At 46.0% G+C, this 23,613-nt stretch overlaps 1 protein-coding gene across 3 annotated transcripts in view; it reads right to left on the bottom strand.

Annotated features, from left to right (window-relative positions):
- Positions 1–4,925: 4,925 nt before the first annotated feature.
- Positions 4,926–23,613, bottom strand: part of LOC144101260 (fatty acid synthase-like) — a 118,069-nt gene continuing 99,381 nt past the window's right edge. For 2 of the 3 annotated variants that reach the window (XM_077634352.1, XM_077634354.1), the window contains exons 5-14: positions 18,356–18,478; positions 17,996–18,229; positions 15,895–16,196; positions 14,879–15,265; positions 13,920–14,109; positions 12,408–12,637; positions 10,756–10,959; positions 8,636–8,908; positions 6,550–6,652; positions 4,928–5,336 (exon numbers count right to left, since the gene is read on the bottom strand). In XM_077634352.1, the coding sequence (XP_077490478.1) occupies positions 5,140–5,336; positions 6,550–6,652; positions 8,636–8,908; positions 10,756–10,959; positions 12,408–12,637; positions 13,920–14,109; positions 14,879–15,265; positions 15,895–16,196; positions 17,996–18,229; positions 18,356–18,478 (2,243 nt within the window). In that variant the 3' untranslated portion in view covers positions 4,928–5,139. Of the gene's footprint in view, positions 5,337–6,549; positions 6,653–8,635; positions 8,909–10,755; positions 10,960–12,407; positions 12,638–13,919; positions 14,110–14,878; positions 15,266–15,894; positions 16,197–17,995; positions 18,230–18,355; positions 18,479–19,180; positions 19,382–21,095; positions 21,440–23,613 lie in introns of those variants that run through there. The other variant, XM_077634355.1, reaches the window with a different exon arrangement.

Genomic DNA, 23,613 nt, shown 5'->3' with positions numbered 1-23,613 from the left:
TTCGTAAGCTTTGTCGCAGAAATGCAGGCTTGGCCTCCACCTAGAAATTTCTCAATACGTCTGGTGATTCTGTATTAGTTCATTGGCTCCTAATGTACCGCTTGAACATAACGATGAACGGGAACCAAGTCTATGGAGAAGACATGCTTACACGGTTCAGTTACCGTGGGCCAGCTTGTACGTCAGAGACGATGGATACTGCGAGACCAAGGCAATAAGGGAATGTGTGCCAAAAACTGCAGCGCCTATTCTTCAGGCAAAGCACTGTGTTAGGTAAATCAAATCGCCATCATGTCACAAGGTGGCGATTTGATTTTTTTTTATTTTGATACAGCGATCTACAACAAGATCATAGCAGGGTGGCTATACACATCAAACATACAAGCATATAAATAGACTCAAATTCTTAACATCTGCTGGAAGTTATCAAATATCAGTGAAGAATTATCGGTAGCAACTCGCTGTTATGGTTATTCCAGTCTGTAATTGGCATTGAAAAAAATGAATATTTAAAACAGTTATTCCGTGCGTCCAAAAGGGGTTAATGTTAGAACATTCCTTCATTTCGTGTTATAACGCGAGGAATGGGCTAACAATTGGCCAGTATTCACCTTATAATGACCGTTTATGAGCTGGAAGAGAAATTTTAATCAGAAGACACGATTGTTCGCAGTCACTGGGCATAATCCACTGCTCGCTGACAAGGTGTACAGCCGTATGAAATAAAACAAACCTAGGTACCTTATGTTGCATTCGTTCCCGTTAATTAATGTTGGTTAAAAGAAAAGAGTCCCACATAATTACGCCATATTCCACGAACGTATGAATAAGGGAATTGTAGGCTAAAAGAGGAACACTAGGCGTTGATGACTTCAGTGAGCGCTCAAGAAAACAGCTTACGCAGAGAATATGCTACGACAGTATGTATGTATTTCGTCGACGAAAGATGGCTATTTACCCGCATATATCTATTCCAAAAAGCGACCAGGTTTTGTGGCGCAGATTTCAAACAGCCGTAGTCTCGAGCTCTTTCCATCAATAACCCGCGGTGAAACCTCTCCTCACTGCCACTTGTGTCCTATCACCAGAGCCGACTTTAGTCACATCTTTCTGACCTGCCCGAACAAATCCAGTCCCTCGTGGCAAAGGTCAGGACACCAGGAGCCATGGGAGGCTGCTCTGCGCAGCTCGCTGCCGGAGATGTAGCTTCTGACAGTGGGCTGGGCCGAAGGGGTCGCCCGAGCACCAAAGTGCTCGGCCATCTAGAGCGGCCCGAAGGCCCGTCGTCGTCCTGATTCCTCTCCCCCCCTCCCCCCTTACTTGGTTCTTTCCTGAATCATTAAAGTTGTTACCAACCTACCTACCTACAGATTCAAAAATTTGTACTGTGTTACTTCAGACAATGATATATTGTCAGCACGATACACAAATGAAGAGGCCCGTCCCTGTGTGTAATTTTCAAGGGCATTTTTTTTTCAGAATTAATGGACATTAGAAACGGCCTTCGTCAGGTCGTTATTTAGACGCATCTGATCGTCAACTTTTGCGGCTTCCTGCTACGCTTGCCTTCTTTTGGAATCCACTCCGTTGCCTTTAATGACCAGCAGTTTTGCCTTCGCATTACATGCCCTGCCCAAGCCCATTTCTTCCTCTTGGTTTCGACTAGGATGTCATTAACCACCGTTTGTGGGCGCAGCTGGCAAAGGACAGGGTTAATTGGGGAAACATGGGAGAGGCCTTTGCTCTGCAGTGGGTGTAGTCAGGTTGATGATGATGATGATGATGATGATGATCGTCAACTAGAGAAACCTCTTCGTATATAAATACAGTCGTCTGCGTAAAGCTTCACGCGGACTGAAAGGCCAGACACAATGTCAAACATAAATAACACAAACAAAATTGATCTCAAAATGAGTTCCTGGGGGGGGGGGGGGGGGTGTCAGACTAAACGTGGGCACGGGTAGAAGTGTTGTTTAAGGTGTCGAATTGGTAGGCTGTGATCATTGGGTCTGGCCGTTTTTATTAATCCTAATTTGTGCATTATTTGTTATCAGATACCTCGTCCTATGTTTTTCGAAGTGCCATGATTATAGCGTCTATTTGTTTACCTCCATTTATCGACTGTGCGAGGTCGCACACTGTGTCAGTAAATAAGCGCTAGTAGAAAACATGCGCCTGAAACTGTGTACCAGAACATATGAAGAACGTTGTGCTTATCTAAGAAACCACATATATGGGAATTATCTACTCCAGAATTTTGCATGATGTTGATGTCAGCGATACATATCACTAATTTTCGATGCAATCTGTATCACTGCGTGTATAAAGCAATGATAGTTGCTAACTCATCTTCCAAAACCTTTGATCCTTACTGTCAGGCCATCGACCTCTTCTTCAAAAGTACCCTGTTTTGCGAGAATGTCACAGACAGACGAGGTCAGGTTGTTCTGACAAAAATAAGCTGCTAGAGCATTTTCTTTTATGACACGTCTAGGCCTGGTTCTTATTCGATATCACCACAATTTAAAAGATCTTCTTGGAAAGTAAATGTCGCTAACACATTCCTTATACGCAGTGGGCAGAGCAGCGGGAACAAAAAAATTGGTTGTTGCTACGATAGCAATAGACAGATAAGTAGTCACTAACATGCTCAATGAAGCAAATTGGATTGCTGAGTACTGTGCCTGATGTGCTGCTGCCAAGCCTGTTTGGTGCAAGTGGCGATGGAAACATCCTTATATGGGTGACAGTGTCGCCGTGATGTGACATTCCGAAAGAGGGCAGAGTCGTAGAAACGGTGACGGAAGGCATAATGAGGTCGTTGATCAAGCAAAGATCGCCACGTGCTGAAAGCTTGGAATGAAGTACTTACTCTCAGCTTGCCGGAAACGCGAAGCTATAATTCGCTTTTAACAAGTGGTAGGCGCAGAGTTTAGCTCCTGTTTTATTTCTTTGACAATTCACTGCGCAATTTTGAGCTACATATCGCAGTTGAAAGGAAGACACAATCTGTGCAGAGTAAGTGATAGCAGGCGAGATACTTGCGGCACACAACATGACGCCAGGTAAGCACGGAGTATGTGTGAATGCCCCGTCTCCGCCTCCCATCGGCATAGAAAGAGAAGCGGGAAGTGAACGCTTGTGCAGAAACACAGCAAAAGTTGCAAGCATATCTTAATAGAGCAAAACCTGCTTCCTTCACTGGGAATCCTCCACTGTTGCATTTGTGTCTAGCTCCGCACTTCTATCAATGCTATAAGCACGTATCACTGTTATCCCTGTTGTGCAGCCGTGTGTGTTTGCTCCTCGGTGGATTTGTGATAAACCATATAAAATATTTTGGAGTGCATTACTTCTTTTCGTCTTGTTTGCCCATCCATCCGTCCAACTTGCTTTCGAGCATCCTTGGCGAGACCGGGACGGCGCCGTAAAGGTGGATATATTCAGTTTTACAATGAAACTACTTCCTGCTAGTGCACTCAAGAATAGGTACGCCCCATTAACTTCTCGTTCAGACATCGATGGATCGTTTCAATTGCACGCTGATTCTGAAGAATGAAGCGTTCCTCAAAAATTTCGAAATATAGAACCGAACGCGGAGTTGTCGAGCGGTACTTGACAGCAAAAAAAAAAAAATCTAACTCTGAATCGACTCCCAAGAAGCCGAACGCGATCGTGTTCAAAGTTAGCCTTCCTTCACAACACCGCAAGCACCGTTACGCTACACACGAATAATTGTGGAGCCTTTTCCTTTTTACACAAACCAACTGCTGACTCGACTGAGAAGCTCCTCTACCTTGACAGCCACTTCAAGAACCCTGTCATATGACTCTGCGCGCCAACCACGGAGCAGTTGCAACTTTTCACATGTCATGACTGCAGCGCATCTGGCACTGCGCCAACCGCTCATCCGCCTTTACAACTGATGAGCGGTGTCTCCCTGTCGTTGGTTGATTGTGGTGTGACGTCACGAACTCTGTTGACCGATCCTGAATTTGTGGTACAACGCGCACGGGTTTTCCTTCAGAACGTCCGTTTTAATGTTGTCGCCTTAAAAAAAATCTGGTCTGACAGCGCAGCTTGAACGCTTCTTAATTTTAACGAATAATTCTTGGACGGGTACGTGTGACTGCACGTGGAATTCATTAGAAGCAGATATTAGAACGAATGCTGCATCGAAATAAACGTTCTTAATGGCGGTATTGTAGGGGCCGTGCCTTTTTTGGCATCCTTGCCATTGTTCGAACTGAAACTTTTATTTTCGTTAAGCCACACAGTCAGGTTTTGTAGGACCTGAAACAGCATACGGCATGAAAAATAAAAGAACGTTCGCAGACTCCGGTAGCCGACAGCTGTTTCAACAGCTGCTGAAACCACTTGGCTACCGCCACCCGCTGATAGTCGGGGGAAAACATGGTGCTGCTACAGCGGGAGGCGCATTATCGGAAGTAATATTGCGCGGAAAAGAGATTATTGCGCAACTGTCACGTGAACCAACTGTCTGCAATGCCTAAATATATGAAGGGCCTTGCATAGCATATCATATCCTCTATTGCGACGGGGATGCGAGGCAGGCCTGCAATACTTGTTTCTATGAGAGCATGCATCTCGTAAATGTCTGCTGCCGGTAGTGCATGCACCTAGCAGTGTATAACGCTCACATATTTATGGGGACGTAAAGAGAGTAAAGAGTTTGCTGACTGAATTCAATCTTGCAGTCAATCAGCAATGCTTAGGTTGTTCATCACCCATTAAGCGTTCATTGCGAAGTATTCAGATCGTGACGGCATCTAGGAGCGTTTAACGATATACCATAGTATGATAAAGTGTTTCTGTGCCCCGAAAAGCGTACGAGACTGGCCGCCCTTTGTCGTCCTTGAAACCATGCATAGTAATCGCTTATTTATTCGCCGCTGTAAAAAAAGCAGAGGCTACCTGGTTACCGTACAATCTGCTTATTGGCCGCCTTTATTGCATGTGAGATGCAACAATGGTGTGCATTAGCAATAAAAAACTCCAGTTCTCCGATGCCCTCATCATCGCACTCTCAGCAAACGTCACAAGAATTGATGAGAGTTATTTCAAGGAAGGCAGGGTGCGTGGCGATGTTCGTGGAACCTGAGCTTGTTCCCTGTCTTTTCAGGCTGCCTGGCGGGTACCGGTGCGGCCACTGATCTCTAGCAACGCGTTAATAGTGCATCGCTGAACCTCCTGCATGCACAGCACGACTCCACAGAATCGCTCGATCGCGTGCAAAACTTCGACGCCCATCCCGGAGTCCATGCCAAGGTCCACGAGACTGATGGTAGGGTTTATCGACGACGGGTCCTCGAAGCCTGCGGTACGTCAACGAAAAACAGTAATTTATTAAATGCTGCAAATTGAGGCTTCTGCTAAGACACAACAAAAAATCTCATGTGCTGTAAAGTGCATTCCATTTAACGGAAAGGGATTAGAAGATGCCTGTCCTGTAGTCGACGCTTTAGAGAATTTTTTGCTTGCCGGCCCCATTTTTCTAAAACATATAAAGCGAGGCAGTTTTCTTGTTTTAACACTAAGTACTTTGTACAGTGAATGCTGCATTGAATTTTGCTTTGCTGTAATAAAGAACGCCACTGCGAGGGTAGAACAGGGAAGATTAGCATAGGAGTACGTGGTTAGTGAGCATTGAACCGAACATTAATGCCTGCAGAATTAACTGCGAGTAGCCGCATTTTTCTAGCTTTAGCGAAATAATCCTCATTCATTTTTCTGCTTGGGCCGGTTGGTGCATATCGATCTTTTAAAAAGTTTAGCGCAAATAGGGAGAGGCCACGAGAAAGACGGCACCCATACTTTGTCGTGGTTTGTCCCTGCTTGCGGTAGGACGTTTTATAGGATCGATTAATTAAATAACAATGCCTAGTGCTTTTACACTACCAAAGCAGCGCTGAGTCTGGCGTGTTCGATACCTACACGAGGAGCTTGTTAATTATTTATCCCGTCTGTTTTATTTTGTTTTCTACCAAGAGTAGATAGGTTTCCAAGCCTCTCTTGCGGTCGCTCGGCGCCCAGTTTTCTCATTTCACATCTTCGGGCTTTATTTCGCATGATGCGCAGTTCTGGGCTATTCTAGCCGTCATAAGGTCGACGCTGACGGCGCAACGACTGAGGGACGAGATAAGATCTAATGCATTGTAAACATTACTCAATTTGTATAGGAGATACACTGATCTTGCACAGACCACAAGCACACAGAGCAGCTAGGGCAGATTGGACAGGATCCGCCATAACCATAACCAGACCATAACCAGGCGGTGACTGCTTGTATTGCAAATTGCATGCGGCGAACATAGGATGACCTAAAGAATTGGGCAACTCAGTTTCTGTGACATAGGTGGTTGAGGGTGGTTAAGGACAAGTGCGCGGGTGATCAGCGATGAAGAACGCCTGGTGATTCGTCTTTATCGCCTTCTTACAATGCCCGCTGTGGACGGCGCTGCAGACTCCGATGACGGAGCGAAAAGCTGAGCATGGAGCTAAGAATACTCTGAAACAGCTGGTACGTACCAAGAATTCGTGCCACAGAATGGAGAAGCGCTTCCTCGGGATTATTTTCAGACGTGGAGTCTTCGTCTACCTCTTGGACATCATTACGGATGACAGTTTCACTCTGAAAGAAAGCAGAAGCATGCACTTACAGTCATAAAGAAAAGCCTTTTAGACTGTGAGGCGGATATTCACCACCTGTTGTGGGTTTGCCCGGCGCTGAAGCCGACGAGAATTCGGCACCTGGTGGCGGTGGGTCTCTCACCGGACAATCCAGATTCCTATATTGCCTGGACACAGGGTCCGTATCATCGTTCACTACTTGATTTCATTAGATCAGCCCATCGTTTTTTTTTTCATTTATTTAAACATCTTACTCATCTCTCATTTCATAACCTTTATGCCCTGAGGCAATAAACATCGCTTGAAAAAAAAAAGCCTTTTAATGAGAAAGCATTTCTTGTCTCATGAGTGGCGTGTACAGAACCTGTTGGCAGAGCGTGGTGAACTGTCAATCATCCATTATAGGGAGAGTTAATAGAACAGTTGAATAAATAATTATGTAATAGCATGAACGAATCAATAAAGCACCAAAATGTTTTATTAAGTGATTATTAATTAGGTGGGTGAATATAAAATTTTGGTTATTTATAATTAGTTGATTTATTCAATTACATGACAAATAATTGATAATTTAATCTAATTGATGAATTAGTTAATGACTGAAATAAATAAATAACAATTCGTGTTAATCATAATCAATTAAGCCACCAACAAACGAATTTACGTAATGGTTTCGATTCATTCCATTATTGAATCACCTCACGCATTCATCGGTAATTAAGTCGAATTGAATAAAACATTAATGAATAAATTAATTATTGCTTTGATATTCTTACTAGACGCTCTGGCAACTGGACCCACGTATTCGGATGTGGTAGAACTGGAGTTAGGGCGAACACTCGACTTAAAAACGACAAAGCCATAAAGAAACGAACACGCAGCAACATAATCGGCAGCAGTAAGAGAAATGTTTTCGCATTACTGCACCTAAGCAGACAGCTTAGGATTGCCTGCAGAGTTTAAGTCGTCCAGGTACAAAAACTAAAGACATTTCTCGAGAGAAAATGACGCTGCAGGAATCTCTTAGTAACTTCGACTTGTTACCCAGTTTGTTCTCTACTTTTCTGCATGGGCTTTGTTTGTTCTTTTATTTTATCTACAATTCGTACACTTTCTTTGTTTAACGAAATAAACAAGCCACTTCCACACGCACCCTGTGCACCTGATCACATTGAATAGGCTTCCTGGTTTTGGGATCGCGTGAGAAGGCAGAAATAGAGGTTTGGTCGAAAAACCCCTGTGTGGTTGTCCGTGGAAGATGCATGCTCTTGGCAACACATTTAGGGTAGCTACAACCACGTGAATAGGGGGTAGCCAGGAACACACAACGGCATGAAGGGCTTGAGCGCAAGTGATTCCTCATAAGTAAAAAAAAAGAGAAGGAATACTTTTGTATACAGAAGTAAAATTAATTTCAGGCAAAATAGCGATATATATATATATATATATATATATATATATATATATATATATATATATATATATATATATATATATATATTAGCTGTTTTCTTTTTAAAATACATTTGCTTCTTATTTTTTGCTTATTGCGCTGCGCTTATCACTTATCAGCAGCATATCGGAATCAACGCGGTGGACGATAATCTTGCATTCAAAACTTAAGAAGACTAGTCGCTCTGGACCACGGACTGTTGGGCGAATTGGTGCATTGCAAACACGTACAAGCGCACAAAAAGATCTGATTAGGAAAGCGGGCGTGTCATGCGTCAGTGCACCATCTGTTGAGCTGACAGCCAAAGAAATTAATTTTCTGAGTGTGGCCAATTGAGGTCGGGTAGCGCGGTCAGATGACGTCATGCAGCAAGGTTCATTTAATGTGTGTTTCTGTCAATAAAGTTTTTAGTTGGAAGTAAGCGCCCGTGGTGTCTCAGTCTCCTACTTCGCGTCTTTGTGCGCTTGTACGTGTTTGTAGTCGCTCTGTTAGACGAGCCCGGAGTTCTACTTGCGGTTCGGCAATACCCACAAAGAGGTCGCGTCCCTCCGGCAAGGTAATGCAGTCCTTCCATCCGACGACGCCCCAGCGCTGTGAATGGTCCCAGGCTACCAGGTGGCCGATGCTTGGAGTGCCCCGGGGCACGGGCCAAGGAACCGGTGGGTACAGTGGCGAAAGGTCCATCTGAACGCCCAGGGTGTGCAGCTTTCCCAGGGAGCTCAGGAAGAAGGACAGGTTGTCCACGTTGCGTTTCATGAGGCCCACGACACTGGCCCGAGCGCCTGTACCGCGTCCTAGGACAGACTGTAGACATAGACAAGGTGGCAGTCCAAATAAAGGCCGTGAGAAGCAATATAATCTTCAATGAATAATGCTATCAACAATGCTTGTGCCGCGATTACTTGGTACACGTCACCCTTAAAGCCAGGACTAAGAGCCAACCATCATTGGTTTCCGCTATCCAAAGCATGGGTGACCAACACAGAACTGCGAAATAATGAACCGGGTAAAATGACATCACGGACTGTAGGATCGTATTTTCCGCAGTTCTTTTCGGGGTGCGCGTCTTCTCCTTTGTTAATTTTGCTTACCTTTGTGACGTCACGACGAATAGCCTGGCAGCGATGCCTGACGCCAGTTTCGGCAACAAAAGGCGCGAGCGAAAGACGACAGATAGCAAAAAATGACTCAAGAAAAGAGGTACACAGCTGTGGCAGCCGCATTTTCTAAGGATCGTTTTCTGGCTTCGATCTTTTACCTTTCTGTATTCGGTTGATGGCATTTGTAACATCACGGCTCGTGGATACGAATAACTCAGTCATCGACTCTTCTATCTGAGCGGTGGCTGACCAATCGTAGGAAAGAAAAAAGAAAGGATTGCAATAGTCATTGCCACAGTAGTCGCTATTTTCAGCGCAACGCGTTCAAAACGCCTTGCAAATAGCCTCGAACTAGTCAGCTAAAGTTGGAAAGTAATCAAAAACTTGGATTGACTTGTTTTGTGTTAGTTCAATGCTCATAACCGTAAGAAAATCTACATAAAGTATGGAATAAGCAACAGGGGCTGCCATCCTGAAGATTTTTGACATCCCCCAGGCCAGTTTCTGTTATGTTCAACCTCGGCCTCTTCTCATTTCTACCATTGCCGTATTTATGTTAGCAAAGCGGATCGAAGATGAAAAAATATCTTTATTACACTTGAAATGCCGCATTTGAAGGGTGGTCAAGTGCAGATCACACAAGAAATTATTTCGTAGACTGACGATTTTCGGGTTCATGATCGCAGTGAAGAATGACATCAGGTAAACTGGTAGATCTCCATGGCACTTCTTTACAAACTCAGCCGCCTATACAATTCCGTCCCGCGGCAGCAGTTTCGGTAAAAATGTAGCCGAGAGTCATGCGAACTGAGAATTTTGTGCTCGTAATAAAGCCGAAATCTTGCTGAGGGTTATTGAAAAAAATGAGCAGATCATGCGTTCGTCTTTTCACGGGCATGAGAAAGCGTTCTTGCAACTTTGTAAAACAGAAAACATGATACTGAAAAAAACAGCGCACACAATACAGGGACGAAGAAAGGAAACGACAACACGAGCGCTTCGTCCCTGTATAGTGTGCGCTAATTTTTCAGTATGAGTACATACCAACTCGGCCAGTCTTCTACTTTGAGAAAACATGACTTTGTCAGTTACGTGAATAACAAGAAATTCGTCCGATGCTTTCAATGTGCATAACAATTCAGAACAACGAAAGCCTAATTTAAACCACAAATTTAAGCGTTCCACGAAATTTAGATGCGCAACACTCTTTTACAAGTCACGGCGTCCAGCGTCATCAAAGTTTTATGGAACATCAAACCAATTCCAACAAAAATTGCTTCTCTACTAGTACGTAGTTATTTGCCAATCGTAAAGAAAAATTTAGCAATCAGAGGAGAAGTGTCCGAGAAATCATCACACACTAGCCAACGAATTTGATCAGCAGGAATCGCTGGATCATATCCTCTTAATTATTACACGTAACTATGTATGCAGTTAGAACAATGTTAGCTATATTCAAGTCAACTCCACGGCACAAAACTGCTAGATTTACAAAATCTGCCCAATCTTAAAGAGTGACTAAGCGCCTAGTATGATTAAGGCGAACACTACCTGCAGCAGACAATGGGGCGCAATCTCCACCACGATGGCGTCCGGTGGCACATGCCGCAGGGCCTCGCAGAAGAGCACTGGATTCAGGAAGTTGTTGACGAAGTAGTCGGATGAGCACTGGTTGACGGCGGCCTCGTTCCAGCGACTCTCTGGAACCGACGAACTCACCCAACGCTTGGTGCGAGGCTTAGCTTCTGGAAGCACCTGTGGCATGGTTAAGCAAGCATTGTGCACTAAGTGTAGGTGCCGATAATCACATGCTTCTGAGGTTATCGGCAATACCACCTGATTACTTCACTGATTGCCCGCATTGAGGAAGCTTCTGCGCCTGACTGCGCTTGCGTACATGCCCAAGAACTCTTCAAGCTTCTGAACATCGCATCAACTGTTTTTATGCGTTTGAACATAACTGTATTAACCTCCTAACTCAGAAGCCATGGTTGTCGTTTTTGCTAAATGATTCATGGTACTTTGATCTTATGCACTTCCATGTGGCAGAGATTTAGAGGAGTGATTTTCTCCAGAAGTTACAAGCGTGCAAGATATATCAATAGTTTTAACTAATAATAATAATAAAATCGGTTTTTGGGGGAAGGAAATGGCGCAGTATCTGTCTCATATGTCGTTGGACACCTGAACCGCGCCGTAAGGGAAGGTATAAAGGAGGGAGTGAAAGAAGAAAGGAAGAAAGAGGTGCCGTAGTGGAGGGCTCCGGAATTGTTTTTGGCACAACATGGCATGCGCAGTAGAACACGTTCCAGGGCAAGTTGTGCGCTTCATCTATTTAAGCTATGGCATGTGCAGAAGATGGTGGTCACGTGCTCCATCCCAGTGGCCAAATTTCATCCTCACCAGGCGGCAGTAATTGCCGTTACTCATGATTGAGGTTTGTTTGCTTTGGTTTATGAAGGTTTAACGTCCGAAAGCGACTCGGGATATGAGGGACGGCGCAGTGAAGGGCTCCAGAAATTTCGACCACCTGGGGTTCTTGAACGTGCACTGACATCGCACAGTACACGGGCCTCTAGAATTTCGCCTCTATCAAAATTCGACCACCCGGGATCGAACCCGCGTCTTTCGAGTCAGCAGCCCAGCGCCATAACCACTGAGCCAACGCGGCGGCGGAATGACGTTTGTCATGACTTGTAAGATATTATTGGCAAACGGGATTTTCCATAGAGAACCGTAACCAGCTTAGGCCGAGTTACAAAACAACAAACTCAATGCTTTTTTGGTTATATTTTGTTACCGCTACAGATAATGCAACCAGTAACTGCTCCATACTAGGTGGATGCTTCAGTAATGCGTTACTGGTGCAATGGCCCTGGGAGAACTTGGTCAATGAAAACAATGAAATCTCGCATTCTTATCGACAATAATGTCTTCTAGAATTTGCCTATAGTCGGATTTTGAGAAGATCGCTGATTGAATAACGGCATTCGTGAAGTTAGATACAGGCCCAACTAATGTTCACCTTGCTGAAGTTTTACCTGCATCAAGGTGAAAGGTCGAGTTCGTTGGCGACAACAGTCTTCTCGAAGATGAAGCAGCGTGGAAACGTAAGAAATAAGTTAAGAAGGAGCATGTGCGTGTGTACGGCGTTGTATAATACGTAATGCTAAAGCGCTGATGTGAGAGTTTATGTTTTTCACCTTTTTGTACTCTTCTCTTAAAGCCGGCGCCACGCTGCTTATCAGCTTGCTGTGGAACGCCACGCCCATGCTGTCCACCTTCCGGGCGAACACGTTCTCAGCTGTGAGATCTTCGACCAGCTTGGCCACGGCCTGGGCTGGTCCAGACACGGTGACCGAGTCCACCGCGTTGTGACACGCAGGTTGCACTCCGTCGGAACACCGCTTCTGAGCCTCTTCCCATGATAGCCCTGCAACCACGATCTTAGTTTGAGACCCTCGGGCACTAACAGCCCGAAGGCCGCGTATCGCGCACCGCCTTAATGCCATAGGCGCCTCAGTTTCGCAGGTGATTACAGAATGGACGCAGGGGTCATTACCAGATCACGACACAGGGGAGTGTAGTTGGGATGAGGTGATGATCTGAAACCTGTATGAATATATCAATATATGCGCATCAGCTGTGGTGCTTTACAGAGCACAGGAAGCGTAACCTAAAGAATTGGTAAATTTATGCGAACGTTTTGGGCCGCATATGCATGTTGAGGACAAGAGTTGCTTTTCAACGGGAGTACACATATGGTTCACTAGTCAGAATGGATAAGAAACTGCCTTTTGGTAGTTCATTACGTCGCTGTCCACAGTACGATAGCTAGATTCTGTTCCTAGTGTTTAATTATAACAAGCGATACTAAATACAACAGTAAGCTTTCAAACATTACTACAAGCTCGTTGTTTCTACTGGGACTCGGTGTGAGGCCTTAGAAAAAATGAGTAGAGCTATAAGCTTACCAGCTTAGCCCATTAATAAGCGAAATGTGATTCGCATTAATGTCCTTGAGGTCCGGAGAGGCAGGCCAGTTTTAGAATATCAGAGACGACTCCCTGGTTTGGCGTCTCTGTGGTCACGTGCAAACTCGGCCTTCTTCCGCTTACTGTGTTCGGCTCGATCGCGTTGGCCACACACTTTACGGCTTCGACTAAACGACCACTGAGCCCCACGATGCAGAAGCTTTCGTTGCTGCAACGCCGCATTCTCACGGTCCCGCGCAGAGTCCATGGCAAACCCATTGGTAGAAAACGGTGGTCTGACCACTAGAAGACTTCGAAAACGTAGAGCAACAGCTGCACGGAAATTCTCCGGTCAGATTTTCTTGTTCCAATCTGTCAAAAACGAGGCTGCGGGCCGAAAACCGCGAAGGGCTTGCCACCTGCCTTGGCCTACTTTTCCGCCCAGCACAACTGGCTCTGGCGCCAACCTTCCTTTCATCCTCTCTCGTTGAGCCAGCCAATCAGCGCTGTTGGAGCGGACTCCGCTGCACCGCTGCAGGCGATGCTAGCGCTCCTAGCGGTAGCCAGCTGTAATAGGAGGCTTGCCTCCTCTCCCGCGCTGCGGCTCCTTATTCATGGGAGTACGAAGTAGATTTGTCCGTGCGATGGCGTATGGAAGCTGATTCCACCGCGAAGTACTGCTTTAAATGGTTAAACTACGGTTAAAACAGTTTTCACTGTAAAAGGAGAAATGGCACTCACCAACAGCCGCCATAGCTCCCTCAGGAAGGTTGGCCAGCTCAACACAGCGGCCTCGCCAGTAAGCGAACACCATTGCTTGCTCGGTGGTGAGACACCCATCAGCGTATGCACAGCCAATCTCTCCGAACGAGTGACCCACGATGCCGTCAGGCTGGATGCCTATAGCACGAAGTACTTCCACTAGCGCCACCTGGAGATAGTAAAAAGAATTATAAGGTCGATTACGATACCCCCTAATGCGAAATTTTTGCTTAGACCTGTAGGTGTCTCAGGCTCTGTAGGGTCACTATTTTGTTTCGCTGGGTCGTCTGCACGTCTGGCGACGATGGCACGTCGTCGATGGCGACCACATTTTCAAAAAATAAGACATCATAGCTTCCTTCTTTCTTTCATTTCATCCTCATCATGATCTTTTAATTTCACCTATAACGTTTCTCACGGCACTTCCTATTTGTTTGAATGTTATGCGTTCCCTCAACTGCACCGCAAGCTTTATCAGTATCCCTCAGTTTTCGCAGTGGACACCAGTGCACCAATAATAAACCGGCGTCACATGTCCTACTCTATACAGACCTTTTTTAAATTGGTTTTTGGGGACAGGAAATGGCGCAGTATCTGTCTTATATATCATTGGACACCTGAACAGCGCCGTAAGGGAAGGGATAAAGGATGGACGGAGAGAAGAAAGGAAGAATGAGGTGCCGTAGTGGAGGGCTCCGGAATAATTTCGACCACCTGGGTATCTTTAACGTGCACTGACATCGCACAGCACACGGGCGCCTTAGCGTTTTTCCTCCATAAAAACGCAGCCGCCGCGGTCGGGTTCGAACCCAGGAACTCCGGATCAGTAGTCGAGCGCCCTAACCACTGAGCCACCGCGGCGGGATATGCAGGCTTCCAGCACCAGCATTTGGAACTTTTCGCGTGTTATTTAACAACGAAACTCAAAAATGACGCACCTGAATCGCCCCGATGCATACGAAAGTGGTCGCCATAGTCTGACTGCCGGCTTCCTCGCTGGTAACAAGCTTTATAAGGTCAATGCCGAACTCCTGGACCACGTCGTGGCATCTCTGGATTGCCCTGGCAAACAGATCGAACTGCATCATCTGCTGGGCCATGGCACTCCACTGGCAGCCCAAGCCCGTGAAGGCGAACCACAGTGGCCGCTTGTCGGATGATGTCTGCTCGGCGTCTTTAACCACCTTCCTGTTGGACTCGTCCACGGGTACCAGGGCGTAGCCACGGTACGGCAATTGCTTCAAGCTGGGCTGGCCCACTTTGTTGAGGAGGGCGTAGGCGGAGTCGGGGTACGGTCCTTCGGATACCAGACGGTCCAGTGATCTCTGCAATGGTAGTGAAGCATAATAATAATAATAATAATAATAATAATAATAATAATAATAATAGTAATAATAATAATAATAATAATAATAATAATAATAATAATAATAATAATAATAATAATAATAATAATAATAACAATAATAATAATAATAATAATAATTGTTTTTTTGGGAAAGGAAATGGCGCAGTATCTGTCTCATATATTGTTGGACACCTGAACCGCGCCGTAAGGGAAGGGATAAAGGAGGGAGTGAAAGAAGGAAGAGAGAGGTGCCGTAGTGGAGGGCTCCGCAATAATTTCGACCACCTGGGGATTTTTAACGTGCACTGACATCGCACAGCACACGGGCGCCTTAGCGTTTTGCGGGTTCGAACCCGGGAACTCCGGATCATGTTCAAGGTTTGAGGGAAATACCTTTCTTCTAGTTTCTTCTGTTTCCAGTAGCGTTTGAAGAACTGTGTGGAAACTAGAAATCTCTACCACAAAGACAATTTCGGTGCCTCGGAAGACTAAGCATGCATAGAAGGCATACGATTGCTCCTGACAGGTGCTTACTGTCCACCACCTTTGCAATTTCCCACTTGGCGAATCGTGTTTAAAGAACTGGTGTACAATTAACGAACTAACCGTCAGAGATTTCTTGCTCCTTCCGGCCATTAGGACGAGCCTGGGAAGTTCTGGTTTCTCCCGAGGAAGATCGTCCACGTGAGGCCCAGGGTTGCTCTCTAAGATGGCGTGCACATTACTTCCTCCTCTGCCACATGCGTTAACGCTGGCAAGGCTGCCCCGGAACGGTGTGACCTTTGTGACGACTTCGACGCTGCCATCAAACAGCGCAGGGATGTTCGGGTTAGGAACGTTGAAGTGCAGGTTACCGGCAATCTGGCCGGTCTCCATGGCGAAGATCACTTTGGCCACAGCGCTGATCCCTGCAAGCAATGTTGCGCAAAGGTTAATTCTGTAAAGGGATTTTGAGGAGAGACTTAAGTCGGCTTCTATCACTTGATTCCCATGTTCTAAGATCAATTCGCTCATTCTACAAAGGCGCAACGAATGTAGTAAAATAAGGTACCGTCCTTGCCAAATTAACGAGACAACGAGGTTTGCTTGTCAGTCGTCTATTGGAGCACTTACCGAATCCCTAAAGAAAAACGTTATGAAAGGCGAGACAAAGGCCCTTCTTACATTACTTAGATATAAAGTTTCAGGGGTGGAATGAGTGATCCACTAAACTACTGAGCAGCAAACCCTCCTGTTCGTAACGCTTGGCAAAGGCGACGCGTAGATTGGCACTATGAGGCATTTTAAAAATATAGTTTCAGTCACGCCAGTACTTAAGAAATCCAGATCCTTTATGCCAGGCCACGCCGGCATCAACTTGCAGGAGGCGATCACAGTCTATTCTCTCGTCGTCATTAATAGCGTCACTAAACTGACCTTACGGGTCGGGAAAACTTTCTTTTCTCAAATTCGGAATTCCCAGCACTGAATTGGATTTCGCTACGTCTTGGCGAATTTCTGTGATGCGCACAGCCGCTCTCCGCCGCGACTTGGGGCTGAAAGTATTTCATCATATAAAGCTACAGTATTCGGCGTATTGGAGAGGCGAACAGTCATTGGCAATGAGCAGAGGACATATGGTCGTTTTATAGATGTGTTGTTGATCGGACGCAGAACTGTTTAGTTGGAGGGTAATTTAATAGGAAGTAGAAAAAAACCACACACCGCGAACGAGATACAAGCCAAACACGTCCGCATAACGCGTACCGTGGTCCTATCGATTGTGTTACGGCAGTTGCTGTCAAACTTTCAACATTGAAGTGAACGTATTTTGCATGTACGCTAACTTAGAGGGCGTTCCCCAGCGCCACCTCCGACCACAGAAGTGTTCTACGTGTAGGGTGGCCAGGCTGTGTACTAATGTCAACTAAACGTGTCAAATGCGCAGTTGCAAAGTCCTGCGGTTGCTTTATGCCGAATTGAAGAATATAGAAGCCGTGTGACTGCATTCCCATGGCATCAACCACGCTCGAATAATGCAAGCGCATCACTGGATGGAAATGCTGCCGCCGCGACCTTGAGAAGATCCCGCGTTCTTGGCTCAACAACGAAATGCCTTGCCCCCTATGCCACCGCCGGCGAGGCTGTCGCATTCTCATAAGATTACATATAAACAACGCGGGCTCTTTTATTAGTACTATTCCCGTTTAAGGACCGTGTATGCATTACACTAGCGCCATCATTCTAGAAAATGCCCAATAACTTCCCTTGCCTTCTTCCTACGAAATGGCATTTGCGTGTCGGAAAATTTCTCCCCATTTCTTCTGCGTTGGGCACTCGATTGGCCTTTGGAAAACAATAGACAAAAATGAAGTCAGAGTTGGCGCTCATGCTGTCTAGCCGTCTTATAGTACCATGTTTAGGGGCTAGGCCACTTTGTTCTTTCATATCGAGCTTGTTATGAGCAGCGGTGCTGTTAAGCTGTGCAACATAGGGCGTTGAATTGTGTCCCAGTAAATGCTTAATAATATATTTGCCAGCTCAGAGTTATGAGATAACGGTTCCGAACGCGAATGTCAGTGCTGTGAACCTCTTCATCCCTGTATCATCAAATAAATCTGAATTCTTCGACATGCATGTTAGTGCACGACCTTCGTGCCTGGGGCTCTGCAGTAGCCGGCTAAGCATGCTATAATGCATAATCACGCTCGTGAACCTGAGTTCTCACCTGCAGCGCCTTCGGAGTGACCCATGTTAGTTTTGACGGACCCAACCATGATAGGTCTCTCGCGTCCCGGTTGATGAAAAACCTCGCTGATAGCGGCCATCTCCTGGCGGTCGCCAGACTGTGTGCCCGTGCCGTGCGACTCGATGTAGGACACATCCCGCACGTCCACTCCGGCCTCGGCGTAAACTTCTTGCATAAGATCCACCTGCGCTTCGCGGGACGGAAATGCGGGGCCTGCAAGCGACCGTGAAAGAATTGACATGCAAGTTCTAGGTGTCACAGAGTGCCGCGCACCACAGGGTCTTCCCCGGCAGCGGTGCTCACAACGCCGCTATTTTGTCCTGTCAAAATGAGGCTCACCTTCTATCTTGTATCCATCCTCGTTGGATTTGATATGAACCAACCTCGCATAGACACGGCGGGCTTGGGATGCGCGCTGCAGAAACAAAGCTCCGACGAGATCACTCCGTGCATACCCGTCGGCTGCGTAAAGAAGCCCAAAGTTCGTCACTATGGGGGTCTTTGAGTTTACGATGAACCTCATTACGAGTTCAACAGAATTCCCTTAAAATCTGATTCGATCGTACATCAGAGGGAATGTTCTTTCTAACTGTCCATTAGGGCCTGACCTCGCCAGATCGAACTCTTGTACTTAAGCTTTTTATTCACAGGTATTTTTCTTAGTCATTTCATTCCTTCTCTCATAATTTAGGGGTACGCACACAACAACAGTCTTCCCTGTTACTCATGGAATCGTGCATCTGTTGAAGTTGACCACTTACATCTACGTTTGTTGAAGGCTCATGTCTCTTCAACTCTCTTTCAACCGAACGATGAATTCTTCTATATATAAGCGCACTATTCATTATGAAGGTCTCGGAATAATCAGAGTAGCGAAGAAGTAGGCCTTCGTCTCCGTCAGTACAATCTTTCAGTTACAATCGCCAGGAACGAGAAAACATGCTATCGCGCCCTGTGAATAGTAAAAGTTGAGTAATAACGATTTCATAAAAAAAACAACCCAGACACTCTTCTGATCTACACAGGAACTTTTAATTATATGGCGTTGTCAAATCCTACATGTTTAACGCATTTCATTTTCCTCTATTTACTTTTGAGTGTCGGAGTTCACCTGATCATGAAGACAGAATGGCACTGTGGAGAGACAGATGTTACAAGACTTACCTTCAGCGTCGAAGGTTCTGCATTTTCCTCTTGTGGACACTGTGCCAAGGCGCACAAACATCAGCGTCGTGGTGGGGCTGAGAAGGACGTTAGCGCCACCTACGATGGCGGCCTCGCACTGCCCCGTTCGCAGTGCCAGCACGGCTTGGTTGAGTGCCGTCATGCTCGATGAACAGGCCGTGATGACGGTCAAGCTGGGCCCTAAACGAAGCAGCAGAAATCTTCACTGATTATCTGAGGCGCTCTGGGTAATACAAACTGCAGGGCCTTTGGCGCGTTTGTTTGAGTATAAGTGTAGTTTTAGTGTTCTTCTCATGATGATGATGATGGTGATGAATTTTTATGGCGCAAGGGCATCTGTGGCCAAAGAGCGCCATGACTCAAGGTGTTCTTACTCGTGGTGGGGCCAAAGACCCACTTCCAATGCATTTCACCTTAAAGAAGCCGAGCACGAGGCACGGGAAAGCTTGTACCAATTGTTTCACCGGTGGGCACCCGGCGACATTGGGGATCACCCCGCACCTTCCGCATGCGAGGCGGATGCTCAAACGACTAGGCCACCGCTGCTGTAGTGTTCTTCTCATGCCTTCGACAAAATTTTGCAGGTTTGGTGTATTTCTGAAAACGGTCCGCCACACCAGGCCGGGTATAGGAAGACATTTAATCTTTCTGGCATTAGAAGTTCGCTTTTCCCTACCTGCTTAGGCTGCAGAGGCGGATCTAGCTTTACGTCTTACTCAAAAGTACTTCCGGGCTTAAAAAGTTTTGCAGCAAAACTGCCACTGTTAATGACTGCTGAACGAGATAATATTTCAAAACTAGTAATGCGGACTTATTTTAGGCTGCCATAGTTTATTATCTCTTGTTCATGGCTCCGAGAACAACGACTAATATCTACAGCATGAATAGGATTGAACATCACCAGCTTATCTCTTTAATAGCAGCGTGAAAAATAATTAGGTCAGCCAAATAAAAATACAAAAGGAAAACAATATTTAACTTCGAGGGAGCACCTCAAGGCAGGAAACTGTGATTAGTTCATAAATTGGCGGCTGGTCGATCATGATCACCGATACCAACGCTCCAACACTTTGAAGCCCGGGCCCGTGAGACCATGTACCTTGTTTTTAAAAAGTAATCAGGCACTGGGTTTTATTCTCAGCCTTATACTGGAGCATTGACGCCACCGATAAATATCAAAATTATTTGAAACGTCATCTGAAGCGTTCTTCTTAACTTACACACATTTGGGGCCTACAAGGTGCAATAAGTGCGTCACTTCGGGGCTAAAAAGCAATCCTCGATAACTAGTTACTTGTGGCAAAGAGAGTACATAAAAGTTGCCAGCTCTGTTCCACAAGTTGCAGTGCGTAACAATTTGGCAAACGGCTTCACAAAACGTTTTAGCGCCCTCAAATTACACCCTGACGAGAATCTACCTATTCATGGATGCAAAGCTCACGCCAAAATTTTACGCGCACGAGCATGCTTAAGTTAACTGTTTCCGTATTCGGTTGGAGCGGTTAGCTAAGTTTACAATGAACAATAAAATAGCGCTCAACTATAATGCTGCGATGCGTGACTGCAATACTGTGCCGAGCATCGATAAGGAAGCGAATTAATGCATAGGAACACCTAGTTATATTATTTGTTGGCAATGTCACAACAATAAAAGTTTTCGAAGCCTTTAACGGAAGTGACCTCACTTAAGATCTGTTCACCTAACTTTTCTCTAGAAAATTGGAATTATGCATTCTGATCACGGTCCTTCCGTCCGGCCCCAATGAGAATTTTATGACCGACGCCACATTTTTCTTCCGATGAGGATGTCAGCGCTTTCACACTAAAAAAAAATGGTTTTCATGAGATGGCGACGGGACTAAGAAATGCTCGCTCGTCAAAATGGCTGACGTACCTCGAAAATCGAAGCAGTATGACAGTCGGTTCGAGAACGAACAGAAGGTTGTCCCAAGCCGCACGTAGCCGTCGGCCTTATCGGGGTCGGCGTAAAGAGCGCTGCCCATCTCGTTGGCGATGCTGCCGACGAACACTCCGACCTTCTTCCCTCGCAAGGTCGCGGGGTCGTAGCCTGCGTCCACGATGGCTTCGTAGGTCGTCTCCAGGAGCAGCCGTAGCTGAGGGTCCATCACATCCGCCTGCCTTGGCGGCGTGCTGAAGAACTGGGCGTCGAAACGCGTGAGGTCACGGATGGTACCCATGTGTCCTGGAAGCCCCAGAAGACCTGCAAAGAATTATAATCACTTAGCATGGAGGCAGGGGTAAATTATTCTTCATTGGTAAACACTCGCCGCGGTGGCTCAGTAGTTACGGTGCTCGGCTGCTGACCCGAAAGACGCGGGTTCGATCCCGGCCTCGGTGGCGGAATTTCTAGGAAGGCGAAATTCTAGAGGCCCGTGCACTGTGCGATGTCATTGCACGTTAAAGAACCCCAGGTGGTCAAAATTTCCGGAGCCCTTCACTACGGCGTCCCTCATAGCCTGAATCGCTTTGGGACGTTAAACCTCAATAAACCAAACCAATCTTCATTGGTAAACTTATGCCTCGTTAGTACTTGGCCTCACATTATGGCGACGGTTCTGGGTTGTCAGTTTTCGCCATTTGTGAGGTCAGCTTGTTCACCACTTGTCACGTCACGTCACTCTGGTGCTATGCGCTTTTGTGCCCACGTAATTACATGCACCACCACCTTCAGCAATCACAAACCGAAAGTTAAGATAAATTTCGCCTCGTAATAGATTTGAGTGTCGAATGTCGATGAGCATGATGCCACGCATGCTATACGGAAGACGAAACAATTTAAGACGTAATGACCTATTGGCCTCGTTTTTTAGCAAGACATTACGTACCGTCCCTAGTATCAATGACTACCAACGTTCACTAATGGAAGGCTCGAAAGGTAACCCAGCATTACAGAATACCAGATAAACGAGGGGCACTCCCTAACCGCCACTGTCTCATACTGTTTTCGGCACTACCTAGTGTAACGAAGTGTGTAACTTCTTAATGGCTTGTGCTTTCTCTACACTAGAACATTCAAAACGCATGAATGCGATCCACGGATACTCTCCTCTTCGCGTATCACTCACCACGCAATAATTACTACCTGTTAATTCCCAGCAAATTACTTTTATTCTGCCTATTATTCAAGCACGTCACACGCTTCCCGGATTATTGCAGCAAAATGCTAAAGCCCCTTCTAACGAAGTTAGAGGTTTGAGGACCGTAATTGGTTCAATTCACAGCTTTGTCCATCCGAACAGGTGCGGAGATGGGATAGATTGAGATCTCAGCTTCCCCGCGGTCGGGTTCGAACCCGGGAACTCCGGATCAGTAGTCGAGGCGCCTCGGATCCCTGTCACCCTTTTGACGAGTGCTAATTAGTGTTATTCATGCGAAAGCATTGTATGGCTATGTTTGCGGGTTTGTGTCTTCCCGAGCTTGTCATCACGATAAAGTTCGAACGATTTGGGTAATAAGAAAAGGAATGATTGCATTAGATAGAGCACCGAACAATCTCGCAGGGGAAATGATGAGGTGCATGTGGGGTACTTAATTAATTAGAGCCAAAAAGATCCAAAAAGTGAACGAGACCAGAGCAAAAGTGAAAACACCGGAAGTGGGCGCAGCTAAAGCGCGGCACGAAATTTGAAAAACTAAGGCGCCCGTGTGCTGTGCGATGTCAGTGCACGTTAAAGATCCCCAGGTGGTCGAAATTATGCCGGAGCCCTCCACTACGGCACCTATTCTACCTTTCTTCTTTCACTCCCTCCTTATCCCTTCCCTTACGGCGCGGTTCAGGTGTCCAAAGATATATGAGGTAGATACTGCGCCATTTCCTTTCCCCAAAAAACCAATTATTTATTAACCAACCAGAAGTGTGGACGGAGCGAAGCGTGGTGCCAAATATGAAAACGAAGCGTGGCGCCAAGTTTGAAAAGTCAAAATGGGCAATGATGGAACTTGAATGATTTAGGCAAAGAGGGATGCCGCAGTGATCTCATAATTTTTTCTTTGTCTCCCTCTAAAGTGGAGATTTAATAATTAAATAAAAAGGGAAGGAAAAGATGTTGCTAGCCGCGGCATCTACCATCCGATATGAGGCAAACAACCACAACAACCTGAAGCACCCGAGCTGCGGCTAGCGCTTATAACGCCTTAGAAACGTTCACACTGCGGCCACGTTGTTCTGAAGTTAAAGAATCGAAAATAGTGCGCATGAAAGTATAAAGGCAGGCGCGTTAATCTACGCTAGTCTTGTTCTCGAGTGTGTCTTCAGCAATAGGAGCGCATTTAATCCTTTATAACAAATGTGTAATGCAATAAGCCAAATGGTGGTGGTAGTGGTTTTTTATTAAAAATAATAGTAAAAAGGGAGCAAAAGATTTTTGCTAGCCCCGGCATCTGCCATCGAT

The sequence above is a fragment of the Amblyomma americanum genome, chromosome 8 (assembly GCF_052857255.1).
Source record: "Amblyomma americanum isolate KBUSLIRL-KWMA chromosome 8, ASM5285725v1, whole genome shotgun sequence".
Taxonomy (NCBI): Eukaryota; Metazoa; Arthropoda; class Arachnida; order Ixodida; family Ixodidae; genus Amblyomma; species Amblyomma americanum.
The sequence above is the reverse complement of the archived record's forward strand: the minus strand, read 5'-3'. Positions and strand labels throughout refer to the sequence as shown.